Source organism: Pecten maximus, chromosome 8 (genome assembly GCF_902652985.1).
Source record: "Pecten maximus chromosome 8, xPecMax1.1, whole genome shotgun sequence".
NCBI lineage: Eukaryota > Metazoa > Mollusca > Bivalvia > Pectinida > Pectinidae > Pecten > Pecten maximus.
The window spans coordinates 5,513,730-5,530,407 of NC_047022.1; the positions used below are offsets into that span (position 1 = coordinate 5,513,730).

The 16,678-nt window shown below is 39.8% G+C and overlaps 1 protein-coding gene across 11 annotated transcripts in view; it reads left to right on the top strand.

Annotated features, from left to right (window-relative positions):
* Positions 1 to 13,371, top strand: part of LOC117333602 (serine/threonine-protein kinase TAO1-like) — a 52,188-nt gene extending 38,817 nt beyond the window's left edge. For all 11 annotated transcript variants that reach the window (XM_033892967.1, XM_033892970.1, XM_033892973.1 and 8 more), the window contains 8 exons: positions 792 to 965; positions 2,181 to 2,315; positions 2,636 to 2,764; positions 4,922 to 5,119; positions 6,328 to 6,567; positions 7,422 to 7,634; positions 8,289 to 8,471; positions 9,174 to 13,371. In XM_033892967.1, the coding sequence (XP_033748858.1) occupies positions 792 to 965; positions 2,181 to 2,315; positions 2,636 to 2,764; positions 4,922 to 5,119; positions 6,328 to 6,567; positions 7,422 to 7,634; positions 8,289 to 8,471; positions 9,174 to 9,416 (1,515 nt within the window). In that variant the 3' untranslated portion in view covers positions 9,417 to 13,371. The remainder of the gene's footprint in view (positions 1 to 791; positions 966 to 2,180; positions 2,316 to 2,635; positions 2,765 to 4,921; positions 5,120 to 6,327; positions 6,568 to 7,421; positions 7,635 to 8,288; positions 8,472 to 9,173) is intronic.
* The last annotated feature ends 3,307 nt before the right edge of the window (positions 13,372 to 16,678 follow it).

Genomic DNA, 16,678 nt, shown 5'->3' on the forward strand with positions numbered 1-16,678 from the left:
ATATTATAATTTCTTTCAGTATGACCCAGAACTCAGTTTTCTGTTAAAATTTTGTACGACTGCTTCATTTGTTAAGTAAATGATAAATTGCCTTATGACATCATGTAGAAAAGTTGAAATGTCGTCTCACAGATCAGGGGAGTTAACTCTTATCTGGAAATGTGTTTTATTGGCTTCATATTCACTAACTCATAATTCTCATCTCACATGCTTGTTTTCTGGATATTGCTACTTTACGACGAAATACATCTCTAACACTAAGAAAGCTCTGAAATGAATACAAAACAGAACTTTATATCAAAATGCTTCAATTAGGCCAAATAGAAAAAAAATGTTGTGTTTCCGGTTTCTTTATCTACTGATTTTTGGTGTCAACCAGAAGTTTTATTGCAATTATCAAAGAAGTTCTATTAAAGTCAGAAGATCTCTCTAAGTAACCTTAGTCAAAGAATAATAAATTGAAAAAAAGATCCTTAGCTTACTAACCATATTTTTGTTGGAGAGGAATCCCGAAACACAAATTATTTTTTATTTGCCGATAACAGTTCTTCAATACAAAGAAATACTACTTTAAACAACTCAATAACTCTTTAACACTAATATTCACTAATATGATTTAGCATTTGATCCATCTCTTCATCATGTATGTTTCATCGTTATCGGTATCTGATTTTCTTTGTGATATTTTCAGATAATTGGAGCGGTTCACTTTAATATCATTGATAATAGTATTCTGAAAACAGTTTGAATTAATCAAATCTGTACTAATAAAACCATTTACATTGTTTTAGCCTTCAAACTCGAGTATAAACCGCATGGAGGCTGGTGCCAACAACTTTGCCACGATCCGGACGACCCATCTTGTCACAAAACAGATGAAGGAACACGAACACGCTAACGATATGAAGGAACAGTTCACTGGCTACAAGAGAATGAGGAAGACCCATCAAAAACAACTACAACAGGTAATATTTATATTTCCACTTAATTCAGACTCAATGAACCTACCACAGTTAACTCAAGTCATTTTTCAATGAACTATATCAAGTCCGGCGTAGGAATACATTTGTCGAGCTTGGACTATATTTTTTAATTCCTTTTCAAAATTGATCATATTTATATGAAAAAAAAATCCATTAAAAAATAATATTTGTTTTAATTCGTTATTAAGTTTGTTCACGAAAGAAATTCTGAAAGTAATAACCATATGTAGACGAAGAGTGATGACGTACATTTCAGTAAGTTCCGTGGTAGACTTGCACAAGTCCCTATTTATCAAGGACAAAATATTATACAAAAATATAAAAAAAAAAATATAAATATAGGGATTGAATAAAGTTATGTTGAGGTGTATGGGGGCATAAACCTCAATAGGTCTTGAGACAAATTTTAAAAATTAATTAATAAAGAAAAAATGATTTCACAGTTTACAGAAATGGGGAGAATATAATTTTCAATTTTTTTTTAGAAATGATAATGATAATCTTAAATAAATTTGATATTGTGTTGATGTGCTTATTAGTTATAATGTTAATATTTTTGACATCGAAGCTTTTTAGCTCGCCTGCCTGAAGGGCAAGTGAGCTTATGCCGTCATCCATCCGGCGTAAACTTTTTCCTTTAAACAACCTTTTCTGAATAACTATGAGGCCAAGAGACCTGATATTGGTCCTGTAGCATTCTGGGGGCGAAGGGCTACGAAGTTTGTTCAAATGTATAATCTTGACCTACATTCAAGGTCACAGGGGTCAAATAGTCTAAAATCTTTAAACGTCTTCTTCTCAATAACCAAGGGGCCTGGTGACTTTATATTGGGCCTGTAGCATGCTTGTTTGAAGGTTTCAATTATTTAAGATCATTATGTTGTGTTTGAAGGAAAGTTAAGATATGTCGGTGGATGGTGTACCGATGCACAATATGGTATTTATAACACTGATATTAATTTGAAATTTCTGTTTACTCTAATTATGTTGGTAAATGTTTGAATCTTGGCGTCAGGCAAGTGGACATCTCTCGAATCTCTTGGCATCTTAGTGGTAATATACATCTCTGATTTTTCGCTAGCTTACACATTCAGAAGCTGCAGGACCTTTCGGATCTCTTTACATATTGTATAATTAAGCTGTGAAGGAAATGTAATAGTAATTAGAATTTTACCTGTACCTCTATTTTTGTTACAGAACGAGACAAAGTTCCAGACGGAGATGGAGGAGCACAAACAGAAGCTAGATAAGGAGTATGATAACCTTCGACAGAAATTCCTCATCGAGATGGAGAAAATCCGAAAGATGCAGGTTTCAGACCAGGAGAAGATGGTGAGCTGGCACAAGTCACAATAAGCCTTAATTAATATGAAATATGAGCTTGTTTGTCTGTCGGGAATTTTGTCAACCTAATGGCGGAGTGTTCAGTCATTCTCACATTATGTCGTATTTATATAAAATCAAGTTGAGTTGTCTCCCTTCCAATGCTATACAATTTAAGCAGCTTTTGTTTTCAAATAATGTTTTGATACTAATGAAACTATATATCTTAGTCAGATATTAAATTATTGAATACCAAACACTTGAGATTGCTTGACTTTCTATGTAGATTGTCTTTGTTACTGTTATTGAGATTGTCTCCCTTGTCTCAGGCACGCAATAACCAGGGCATGGAGAAGAAACTGGTGAAACAGATATCAACGTCACATGACACAGAAAAGAAGACGTTCTCAACTATGCAGAAAAAGGAGTATAAAGTCAACAAGGAGCAGATGAAGAAGGTAAGTGTTCATGGCCTCACGTCTGTGCCTGCTGGCAGTGTTCATGGCCTCACGTCTGTGCCTGCTGGCAGTGTTCATGGCCTCACGTCTGTCTGTCTGCTGACAGTGTTCATGGCCTCACGTCTGCCTGTCTGCTGGCAGTGTTCATGGCCTCACGTCTGCCTGTCTGCTGACAGTGTTCATGGCCTCACGTCTGTCTGTTTACTGGCAGTGTTCATGGCCTCACGTCTGTGCCTGCTGGCAGTGTTCATGGCCTCACGTCTGTGCCTGCTGGCAGTGTTCATGGCCTCACGTCTGTCTGTCTGCTGACAGTGTTCATGGCCTCACGTCTGCCTGTCTGCTGGCAGTGTTCATGGCCTCACATCTGTCTGTCTGTCTGTCTGTCTGTCTGCTGACAGTGTTCATGGCCTCACGTCTGTCTGTCTGCTTATAGTGTTCATGGTCTCACGTCTGTCTGTCTGCTGACAGTGTTCATGGCCTCATGTCTGTCTGTCTGTCTACTGGCAGTGTTCATGGCCTCACGTCTGTCTGTCTGTCTGTCTGCTGATAGTGTTCATGGCCTCATGTCTGTCTGTCTACTGACAGTGTTCATGGCCTCATGTCTGTCTGTCTGTCTGTTTACTGGCAGTGTTCATGGCCTCACGTCTGTCTGTATGCTTATAGTGTTCATGGCCTCACGTCTGTCTGTCTGCTGATAGTGTTCATGGCCTCATGTCTGTCTGTCTGCTGACAGTGTTCATGGCCTCTCGTCTGTCTGTCTGTCTGCTGACAGTGTTCATGGCCTCACGTCTGTCTGTCTGCTGACAGTGTTCATGGCCTCCTGTCTATCTGTCTGTTTACTGGCAGTGTTCATGGCCTCACGTCTGTCTGTCTGCTGACAGTGTTCATGGCCTCATGTCTGTTTGTCTGCTGACAGTGTTCATGGCCTCATGTCTGTCTGTCTGTTTACTGGCAGTGTTCATGGCCTCACGTCTGTCTGTCTGCTGACAGTGTTCATGGCCTCATGTCTGTTTGTCTGCTGACAGTGTTCATGGCCTCACGTCTGTCTGTCTGCTGGCAGTGTTCATGGCCTCACGTCTGTTTGTCTGCTGGCAGTGTTCATGGCCTTACGTCTGTCTGGCTGCTGACAGTGTTCATGGCCTTACGTCTGTCTGTCTGCTGGCAGTGTTCATGGCCTCACGTCTGTCTGTCTGTCTGTCTGTCTGCTGGCAGTGTTCATGGCCTCACGTCTGTCTGTCTGTCTGTCTGTCTGTCTGCTGACAGTGTTCATGGCCTCACGTCTGTCTGTTTACTGGCAGTGTTCATGGCCTCACGTCTGTCTGTCTGTCTGTCTGTCTGTCTGTCTGCTGGCAGTGTTCATGGCCTCACGTCTGTCTGTCTGTCTGTCTGTCTGTATGTCTGTCTGTCTGCTGATAGTGTTCATGGCCTCACGTCTGTGTCTGTCTGCTGGCAGTGTTCATGGCCTCACGTCTGTCTGTCTGTCTGTCTGCTGGCAGTGTTCATGGCCTCACGTCTGTCTGTCTGCTGGCAGTGTTCATGGCCTCACGTCTGTCTGTCTGTCTGCTGGCAGTGTTCATGGCCTCACGTCTGTCTGTCTGTCTGTCTGCTGGCAGTGTTCATGGCCTCACGTCTGTCTGTCTGCTGGCAGTGTTCATGGCCTCCTGTCTGTCTGTCTGTCTGCTGGCAGTGTTCATGGCCTCACGTCTGTCTGTCTGTCTGTCTGTCTGTCTGCTGGCAGTGTTCATGGCCTCCTGTCTGTCTGAAATATGAAACACCAAGCAAATCAGAAACATTATATATCAGTTTATAGAAAATTTAAAGTTTGGCTATATAAATGTCCTTAGAAGCATGAATGAAACTTCTGCATCATCTTAAAATGATGCTTATGAAATATTTCTGCAATGACCATTGATCTGTACTGAATTGATAAATAAACCCACAATCAAACAAAGGATTGTCATTCTAGTAACAGTTGACGCATTGTGCCAAAAGTGAAAAAAATTACTTGGATCACGTGTTTACAAACACCTTGTGTCGTGTGAGTTTGTTTACAGTTCACTAAGGACGTCTCTAGTTTTTGCGTAGAATGGTGCATATTTTTGAAATGTAATCAAAATAATTTTACATGGTTAAGACACATAAATTTTGACTTGACAGGAGATTGATGGCAGCACACCTAAAAAAGAGAGAGAGGACTTGGTGCGGACTCACAAAGACCGCCTCCTTCAGCGCCAGAGAGAGGCAGAGGTCGGACTCGAAAAGCGACACAAAGATTCCATGGAATTTGAAATCCGCAAGTTCCGGCGACGAAAACTTGTGCAATACCACCAAAAAGAGGAGGAGCATTTAGCCGAGGTTTGAGTTTTGTAATATAAAGAATCCCCCCAACTTTGATAACTTTACACTCTATGACGGGCAAAAGTCAATCACAGCTTTAATCAAGTAGATGTTACTAGTCCCCTCCAAGTGAAACATGGGGTTACTATAGATTTCCTCTCCGTCTGTCTGTCGGTCCATCCACTCAGTTTTCTGCACTTTTCGTAGCTGTGCTTCAAGATATGTTGGTGAAAGTTGGTATTGTAACTTTAGTATGAGTAGCTACAGATCAAGTTAGAGTTTCAGGGTGTCTGGTTAGTTTCATTGTGTCTGGTTCAGGTCAGGACATGAGTTGCTTTAGCAATACCCAGCACACTTGTTTGTTGTTGCAGTTTGAAAATGAAGTCTGCCAAGCTAAAGGAATGCAGAATTAAAATTAGTATTGTAACTGGTAAATCTTAATGACTTAGGATACAGATTTAAAAAAATAAATTAGAAAATTTCCTAAAAGCCAGTAACAGAGGAAAACTTTATGATTAGCTGTCAAATATTTTGGTTGGGTATACTGGCCACAGATTTACAGACGTTTCTTCTCTGACTCCGCCTCATGAAGCAAAGCTTTAATGTAATTTGAAAAAAAAAATATCTTGAGGAAATTTGCTAAGTCATGAAATTAAAGAGCATTGTTACAACGTCAAGTATGGAATTCTACAACTCGGATAGGGTTGAATCGTAGGAGGTTGCTGAATCTGGTTTCTATAGTGAAACCTGACTTATCTGACACTGTATGGGACCAAGTCAATGTGTCGGATAGGACAGTGTGTCGGTAAAGTAAAGTGTCGCCAAAGACAGTGGATCATGTTTGGTGGGATGTTGCAGAATTAAGTCAGGGCCGTGGTGGCCGAGTGGTTAAGGTGTCCTGACACATTATCGCTAGCCCTCCACCTCTGGGTTGCGAGGTTGCGAGTTCGAAACCCAAGTGGGGCAGTCGCCTGGTACTGACCGTAGGCCGGTGGTTTTTCTCCGGGTACTCCGGCTTTCCTTCGCCTCCAAAACCAGGCACGTCCATAATGACCCTGGCTGTTAATAAGATGTTAAACAAACAAACAAACAAATCGTTAAAGTTTGTGGTCGGTAAAGGCAGGTTTCACTGTATATTAATTTTATATTGTTTGGTTCCACATTGACAGTTAACAAGTCTTTACCTCAGTATTTGTGTGTTTCTATGTGTTGATTGTGTCTGACAGGAGCTGAGTAAGCGACAGGCCCAGCTGGAGATGGAGCATGCCATGCTGCTGCGTCATCACAGCAGCACGCAGGATCTGGAGTATCGCCAACTTCAGACGCTACAAAAGCTGCGCGACGACCACCTCAAAAAACAGCATCAGACAGAACGAGACAATCAGAAGGAATACAATGCACATGAAGAGCAGAACCTCCGTAAGAAACATCTGCTGGAACATAAGCAACAGCCCCGCAGTCTTAAGGTAAGACAGGAAGAGTTATCTCCCCTTAAGGGTACTAAACATGTGATGGATCAGATGCTGAATCAATCCTACCTGATACAGGAAAACAATTGGAAGGTTGATACCTTGGTGAATCCATTTGTCCGTGCATCTGTCGGTCAGAGCAGACAAATTTTGTTCTATTAATTATATGTGATATCGCTTTCGATGAAGATTTAATGGAAGGTAGATTTTCATGTCCATTTCTTGGTATTTTTGTGCCAAAGTCTACAGGTTGAAGTTTTGGTTGAGATAGCCCAATTTGTATCATAATTATGCAATTTGTGTCTTTTTTTAATTTGAATATTTTCATAACATTACAAAAAATATTAATCAGAAAGGTGTAATGAGAGAATTAGTCTGGTGTCCATCAGGTTGGTCTGTCACCCTCTATACTAGTTTGACCAGTCTGTCACCCTCTATACTAGTTTGACCAGTCCGCCACCCTCTATACTAGTTTGACCAGTCTGCCACCCTCTATACTAGTTCGACCAGTCTGCCACCCTCTATACTAGTTTGACCAGTCCGCCACCCTCTATACTAGTTTGACCAGTCTGCCACCCTCTATACTAGTTCGACCAGTCTGCCACCCTCTATACTAGTTCGACCAGTCTGCCACCCTCTATACTAGTTTGACCAGTCTGCCACCCTCTATACTAGTTTGACCAGTCTGTCACCCTCTATACTAGTTTGACCAGTCTGTCACCCTCTATACTAGTTTGACCAGTCTGTCACCCTCTATACTAGTTTGACCAGTCTGTCACCCTCTATACTAGTTTGAGTAGGGGCGTTCATAACTGAAGCCTCAGAAATAACTGATATAATTTGGTTTGTAGCAAAAGGAGGTATTGATACGAAAACAGTTCCACGAAGCCGTACAGACACAGAGGAGACAGTACAAGGCACTCAAAGAACATATACTGCAAAATACACCTAAAAATGAGCAGAAGGCTGTCGTCAAGAAACTCAAGGAGGAACAGGTCCGCAAACTCAACATCCTGGGGGAACAGTACGAGGCCAGTATAGCCGAGATGCTTCAACAGCAAAATGTAAGTCCTCCGGGAAATCAAGATCTATTATTACGTCACATTTTGAGTGGCTCTAGTGTAGTCACACAGAATTTGTTTTAAATAACTCCTCTTAGGGCCTTTACCAACCAGATGAATACTCTGGGGTCTTTTACATTTATTACCGACCATATTGGTGGTCAATTCTTTTACCAACTTCTCTGGTGGCCAATTCTTAAAATTTACCCACCAATTAAATAACAGATCTAGTGTCCAATTCTTAAAATTTACCCAACAAATAACTCCTCTTAGGGCCTATACCAACCAGATGAATACTCTTGGGGTCTTTTACATTTATATCCGACCATATTGGTGGTCAATTCTTTTACCAACTTCTCTGGTGGTAAATTCTTAAAATTTACCCAACAAATAACTTCTCTGATGTCCAATTCTTAAAATTTACCCAACAAATAACTTCTCTGATGTCCAATTCTTAAAATTTACCCAACAAATAACTTCTCTGGTGGCCAATTCTTAAAATTTACCCAACAGATAACTACTCTGTAGATAAATGCTATAATATAAACCTAAAACTAGTTCTTAAAAATAAGAATTCATCAAATGTTAAACTTTTTTATCCAAATTTTAACAAATTCATATAGAAATAAAGACGTTGACTAATATGTGCTGTTTAAGATGCGACTGGACGACTCACAGGAGACAGAAGCCCAACAACTCAAACAACGACTGCAGCAGGAGCTAGAGTTACTAATGGCTTACCAAAGCAAGATCAAAATGCAAACAGAAGCCCAGCACCAGCGAGAGCGCAGACAGCTTGAGGAACGCGTCTCTCTCCGGCGCGCCCTTCTAGAACAAAAAGTAGGTCATACGGTCGCATTTTCCTAGGTGTTCGATTGTTATAACATATGCCGTAAATGGTAACTGTAAAATTGTGGTAAATATTTCACTGTGAAATTTTGGTAAATGTGTCGCTGTGAAATTGTGGTAAATGTTTCACTGTGAAATTGTGGTAAATGTTTCACTGAAATTGTGGTTAATGTTTCACTGTAAAATTGAGGTAAAAGTTTCACTGTGAAATTGTGGTAAATGTTTCACTGAAATTGTGGTTAATGTTTCACTGTAAAATTGAGGTAAAAGTTTCACTGTGAAATTATGGTAAATGTTTCACTGAAATTGTGGTAAATGTTTCACTGTAAAATTGTGGTAAATGTTTCACTGTGAAATTGTGGTAAATGTTTCACTGTGAAATTGTGGTAAATGTTTCACTGTGAAATTGTGGTAAATGTTTCACTGTGAAATTGTGGTAAATATTTCACTGAAATTGTGGTAAATGTTTCACTGAAATTGTGGTAAATGTTTCACTGTGAAATTGTTGTTAATGTTTCACTGTGAAATTGTTGTTAATGTTTCACTGAAATTATGTACTGTAAAATTGTGGTAAAAGTTTCACTGAAATTATGGCTAATATTTCACTGGAAAATTGTATTAAAGAAAGTCAGAGAGTGAAGTGGATAAACTGTAAGACTTAAAGATTGAAATGATAAATATTTCATATTACAGATGGATGATGAGAGGAACAAATTGTCGACAGAGAAGAAAGAAAAAATTCATAATTTAAAAAAGCGACAGGAACACGATCTTGACGAGTTTGACCAGGAGACCGGAGACATGGGGATGAGTCCGATGGAGGTCGCCCAGGCTTCGCTGGATACAGCGTACAATGACGATGTGTCAAGTTTACGGGGGAGCATGATCAGCTTAACGGCTAGTAGCAGTAGCTTCTCATTCTCCTCACAGACATAAGTACATGCTCCTCAGGTGTGATAAACTCCTGGGGCTAAAATATTGAACTCCTGGTGTGTAGACAGCTCCTAAGGTGTGACAACATGGCCGACTACACCCCTGGGGAGTATAATCGTATAGACTCTCCCAGCCTGCAACTCGTCGACCATCCACTCCAAGGATGTGATTAGGACACATTGGCTCCTTGGAGGTGGCCACCTGTTGGGACGTCTGTGTGTCCCAACACCGGTTGGGACATCTGTGTGTCCCAACACGGAAGTTTGCCAGACAGGAGTGATAAACATGATGGCCCCTATTAGGGACGTTTGGGGCCGAGGGATCAGTGTGGCCCATGTTGCTGATTATTAGAGCCCCATTAACGGCCTTTTGTGGCCCCCTAGACTATATAGGGAACTTTGCAACCCACTAGAATCGTGTGATGGACAGCATTGGATGTGATATATGGACGTGAGGGTGTCGTGATGTAACCCGTACAAATATATGAATATAATTAATTCTTGGGCGACCACAAGGCCAGTTATCTCCACTCAGCTTGTGGACGTAGAATTATAGACCTTCTGACACACACTAACTCAATAACGACTTACTCAAATGTTCACGACTGTAGTTTATATGTACAGGTCTCGGTGGTGGCTGAGAGCTTGTTACACGTCACATAGGGCAGTTTGCCCCTGTTCTCTGATCACAGGTCGCGCGGAAGGGAACAGACCGCCTACGATTATCCGGTGTCGAGTTTCTTATGTTATGTGCACACAGCATATTGATCTTGTACTTACCAGCAATACTATTAACAAAAAATCTAGGATATTCCAATTTCAGTCACCCCTTTTATGTCCTGTACACCCTTCTGTCTAGTGTTAAATGGGCAATGCCACTCTGAGAGATTGGGGGAGGTAGGTCCCGAACACTTAAATAATCATCCATAACTTGAGTGATTAACTCACATGTCATTATATAGTTATCAAACTTTCTTCAAATTTTCAGATCTATTTTCTTTTTTTTATTGTAAGCTTACAATGCTTGTTGAATATGTTACAGGCCATTGTTCATTGTGATTGGTGCTTAAATATGGGGCTAAAATACATCTCTTGTTCAAAAGTATGATCAGCTTAATATAACTAACAGGATTTCTCTAAAGCAGTTCTAATAAGGAAACTTTAACTTCCAATATAAATCGTTCTTCATTCACTCAAAATATGCTGTGATTATGCTTTGTGCATAATTCTTTTAAGAATTTTTTGTTTTGTTTTGTTCGTACAATGGTCACTGCCTGTACCTATCCCATAAGTAGTTTTCCATTATCCTTTGTACATCCGGTCGGAGTTTTACATCTGTCCGTTTGTCCGTTACACACATATACTACTATAATTATCGTTACAGTATAAGTGCAACACGATCGGACATATTTCCCCTTTTCTTTCTGTGTCAAAGCAATAAATTATCGACCAAAAATGAAAACATCATCTATTACACTGATTCTATATTTGCTATTATCATGGGAATGTCTAAACAAATTATTTGAAATTTAATAATCACATCCAATTGTATTAGCTTGATTTGAGAAATAAATGTGTGATTTTTAATCCTTGTTTTACAATATATATATGTTTGATGGTTATAAAATCTAAATTATTTTTGTTTTCATTTAAGAGGGGAAAAAATTGATTTTATTTTTAAACTTTTTGTTTTATAATATAACTATTGATGTAACAGTGCTTACAGGATTAAAATGAATGTAAAATTACATGTTGTCTACCAGTAGGGCTGGAAACAACTGTATTTGTCAGGTTTTAAGTTTTGTTAAAATACTCCATTTACCAATCAAAAGCTATTGAGCATCTGTGAAAGTAGGACTTGATAGAATTTGGTGGTAACATACATCACATGAAAATCCAGCGATATCAGGGACAACAGTTCTCAAGGATGGCTACACACAGGGGCTAGGTAAATGGATTTGAAGGAACGATATATATAATTGTGATTAAATGGCATTAAATTCAATACTGTTAACAGTTACCGATCCCTGTGATTTTAAAAATTTGGCTGCAACATTTTTTTTTTTTTTTTTAAATGCCAATCACAAAAACTGTCAGCTAGTGTTTCTCACCTGTTTCTACCTCATCAGTAAACAGGTAGACTTGTTACCGGTACAATTACTTTCATTGGGATTAAAATCCAAATACATGCGACACACGACAAGACCAACTGAAGTTTAAAGCGACTACCAAAACTCAAATCCAGACCAGGTATTTGTGAATGGTAGACTTTCAGAATTGATTTCAGAATTCAGATAAAAAATTGCATCATTACATATCCATTTTACACTACTTGTGATCGATGTAGCCGGAGATCTGTCGGTCCCATGTCGATTCGGGTTTCATCATTAAGTTGGATCCAATACCAGCTTTGACCACAAATAATCCCCTCCAGCACCTTTCCTATTTTTCTGTTTCTGTATTGATGACTTTGAAGTTACAGTGAAACCTGACTTAAATGAAATGTGTCAGATTTGAAAGTTTGTCGGTGAAGTCGGTGTCGGCAATGACATTGGAGTATGTCGTCATTGTGGCGGATACGGTCAGATATTATAGGGTGTCGTTAAAGTCGGTGGTTTGTCAAGTCGGTGTCGGCAATGACAGTGAAGCATGTTGTCGTTCTGGCGGATATGGTCGGATGTTACATGATGTAGTAAAAGTCAGTGGTTGGTAAAAGTCATTGGGCTGGTAAAGTCGGCTGCACTATACCGTATCTATTTATAACCAATTATACACTGATTAAATGCCTTCTTGTGCAGTAAAGTATGAAGATTCGCCCTTTTTAAAAAAAAAAGAGAAGATAAAAACTTGACAAACCATATGATAATCATTTGGAATCTTGGATAAACTGTAACCTGTCCAATCAGACACCTCGTGACTCAGCATCTTGGGTTAAACAAGTTGTTGAAATATATGTCTGTCTGAAGCTTTATGTTGGATCTGACGAGATGACAAGAAATTGGTCACATAGGACAGGTTTCACTGTACAGCAGGGGAGATAACTCATACATCCCCTCCCTTAAGTACTGGGACGTGAATCTGTCCAGAGAAAATCCATTTAGCTGCTGCCTGTTGCCCCGGTAACATATCAACTGAATTTTATGATCCATTTTATCATGGCTACATATACTACTCTCTCCCATATATTTATATTGAAGCAGTTTCTTGTGTACAAACCAACTCGTAGAGTACCCCCACAGGGAAAATGGGCGTGTGTTTTAAAGGGTTGCTATAGTTTTAACCCTGTGTGTACATGGTGACTGTTTAAATGTTGACCAAAGTGAGAAGTGACAGAAGGATTTTTTTTTTTATGATCTGTTGCCGAGGTAACGACATATTCTGTTATTATAATATACAAGTTATTAACGTATAGACTATTCATCATCCCTCCTGTGAAAAGAAATCTACTGAGAAACCTGTATGTCAAGGTTTCTTGTGTACAGTGAATCCTGTCTAATCCGAAACCCTGTGACTCGCTGTACATGTCAGATTACACAGGTTTGTGTCTGACAAACGGGAGCATTATGTATGATTTAGATAATGTCGGTATAGTCAGGGGTCGGATAAGACAGAATGTCGGAATACCAAAGGGGTCGGATTAGGAGGTTTCACTGTACATGGATTATTCTAACATAAATATGTATGGTACACAGATACCAATTCACACTATGTTTATAAATAACATGGCCAGCCACTCGTCTACCTTAACAGGTAGATAAATATGCAGTCTTCACTCATGTATTCCTGGACGGTAGGGAGTTTTATGAGAAGGACCTGTTTGCCAACTTTTAACAAATGTGTATGTAATATGAAACATAGAATAGATATTTAACTCTTGTGATCAAATGTATTTTCATTGAACAGTATACATTGGTAATAATAATGACAACAATAACAATAAAAACCCATTACGAAATGTTGACATGTGTTTGAGTTTTTGTAGTCTTCATACATAACACTGGTCTGGTGGGTATTGTCAGCATCACCTGAAGGGGCCGCGGTGGCCAGTGGTTGAGGTGTCCCGACACTTTATCACTAGCCCTCCACCTCTGGGTTGCGAGTTCAAAACCTACGTGGGGCAGTTACCAGGTACTGACTGTAGGCCGGTGGTTTTTCTTTGGTTACTCCGGCTTTCCTCCACCTCCAAAACCTGGCACATCCTAAAATGACCCTGGCTGTTAATAGGACGTTAAACATAAACAAACAAGCATCGCCTGAACACTGATGAAAGGAGAAATCAGTAACCACCCCTACAAATATTTTCAGATCCCAGACTCTTCTTCTGGGTATCTTAGCTGGAAATAGCAGCTGCAACCACTCTTTCTGAAACTCATCAAGGCTGAAGTATCTCCCTGGTTGAAGGTCTAGGTCACTGTTACCCAGATTAAATATTGTATATCATTTCACAAGAACTTCCAGATAAGGTCGCTAGGACGAAGCGGAACTATTGCTAGACCCCGGGCGTCATCCCAGTGACAGTTAGGTTAAAGTTTTTATAAAAGTGTTGTGTAAATACTATTGAGGATGCAATTTAGATATTTGACACACGTGTGATCCTTGTAACAAGACTTTTCCATTTGTACTACATTTGTGGACCTTGACTATGACTATTGACATACTTTTACAAAACTTCAACCTTGGCCACAGTATCCTAACTATATGAGATAGAGCTGTAATACTTGACACTGTGGTCCTTTGGTCAAGACCTTTCCATTGGTTTTACAGTTGTGGGCCTGCTGGCCTTGACCGTGAACTTTGACCTTTCTTAAAACACTAATTACGAAATTAAGCCCTCTTGGTGAGCTATGTTTTTCTCTGACAACTCTTATATTAAATCTGGAATCTTAGAGTTAAAAAAAATCCTTTTGTGGGAAAATGGTTTTTAGAGAAATTGTCTAACTGTATCTGTGATTGGACAATAATTACACCATGAAAAACTCCAACAAGATAAAACTCTGGGCTTCTAAAAACTGTATGCACAAAAAATCTCAGTAACATATAGACTTATGTATAAGACAGTTTTATTGTGATTTAATGATTTATATGGCCATAAAGCATGTAATTTAGCTACTTGAATTTACCAGATAAACCGGTTGTTTTACAAAGTCAAGAGGATATCAAAACAATCTTGAACATTCAAACTTTTTAGGGTCGAATAGATGAATTTATGAACTATTGTTTGTACTTTGTCCTCTGCTTAGTCGCCAGTTACCAATGTATAAGTATGTCCTGTCAATGCTCCCTGTTCTAGTACTGTTTATGTGGATCATTATATCATAGCCGATTCCAGGGGGCGATAGCCCAGTAGGTTAGATTGCTGGCTATATAGATCGTTGGCCATGTCACTGGGCTATAGATTTCCGGCCATGTCACTGGGCTATAGATTTCTGGCCATGTCACTGGGCTATAGATCGCTGGCCATGTCACTGGGCTATAGATTTCTGGCCATGACACTGGGCTATATATTGCTGGCCATGACACTGGGCTATATATTGCTGGCCATGACACTGGGCTATATATTGCTGGCCATGTCACTGGGCTATAGATCGCTGACCATGTCACTGGGCTATATATTGCTGGCCATGTCACTGGGCTATAGATCGCTGACCATGTCACTGGGCTATAGATCGCTGGCCATGTCACTGGGCTATAGATCGCTGGCCATGTCACTGGGCTATAGATCGCTGGCCATGTCACTGGGCTATAGATCGCTGGTCATGTCACTGGGCTATAGATCGCTGGCCATGTCACTGGGCTATAGATCGCTGACCATGTCACTGGGCTATAGATCGCTGACCATGTCACTGGGCTATAGATCGCTGACCATGTCACTGGGCTATAGATCGCTGACCATGTCACTGGGCTATAGATCGCTGACCATGTCACTGGGCTATAGATCGCTGGGCTATAGATCGCTGACCATGTCACTGGGCTATAGATCGCTGGCCATGTCACTGGGCTATAGATCACTGGGCTATAGATCGCTGGCCATGTCACTGGGCTATAGATCGCTGACCATGTCACTGGGCTATATATCGCTCACCATGTCACTGGGCTATAGATCGCTGACCATGAAGCCTCAGGTGAAGGTGCTTGGGTTCGACGCTCCCTATCCCTGTCAGTTTATGTTTCTCGGGAAGCTGATCGGGAAAACGGACCAGTCTTTGCTATCGTGGTTGTGTCCTTGGACAAGACACGTTTTACCCTAATTTATCTGGATGACATGCTACGGGCCTCCCGTATGTCATCCAGTGAGGTAGTCACCAACTACTACAAGGATACCACGCCTCAAAATGACACTGACTGTTCACAGGGCGATAAACCCAATAAAGACAAAAACTTTGCTGATTCCATTTTGAACATTGAACATCTGGTATTATGATAATTTGTATTAATTAAGCTGCAAAGGAATAAGATTATTTATAAAAGAGTTTGTTATTTTTATATGATTCAGCTAAGTATGTCCATGTAAGATAAGTTATGCAATGTGATATTGATCCAGAAGCGGCCATCTTTGATTTTAATGTTTGAAATATGGTATCACTTTTTCTTGCATGTGGAAAGTTTTTTTTATCTCATTCATATATAGGTTCTTGGTCTCTAGTTGTGATAGTTTGATTTTTAGTCTGATCAAGAAAACAAATGGTCGTCAGGAGACCATCTTTGATTTTGACAGCTGAATTATTTCATCTCTATTTTTTGAGAAGTAAAGGTGACATTTTTGCTCAAACTTTACATGCATGTTCCCCTTGGTCCCTAGTTGTGCCGTTTTGATTTCGTGTCTGATCCAGGGATGGAACTAGATCTATATGTCTCGGTATTATTATGATAGACCAAATACATATAAATTTCATACATTATTCAATTACGTAACTACAAATGAGTTTATTTTATTGGCTAAATTTATTATTGATATAAATGAGATAATTAATTTACAATACTTATGTCCATTCTGTTTTACGATGTATCATTGTTATCCATTTGTTAATATTCATATTCTCTGCACTGTACTGTTTACGAGAATAAACTGTTGTCGGGGAACAGTTGAAGCTTAGCACTGGTAATTTCTAATTCACAGATCGTCCTTCATAGATCTCTCTTAGATTAATTACTTCTTGTTATCAAACCATTAAGAAGAGAAAAGATCAGTCTTGCATAGAATCAGTAAAGATCATTCAATGGCGGGCGCAAAGATCCCTCTTTGATCTTTTGTTGACTTTTAAGAAA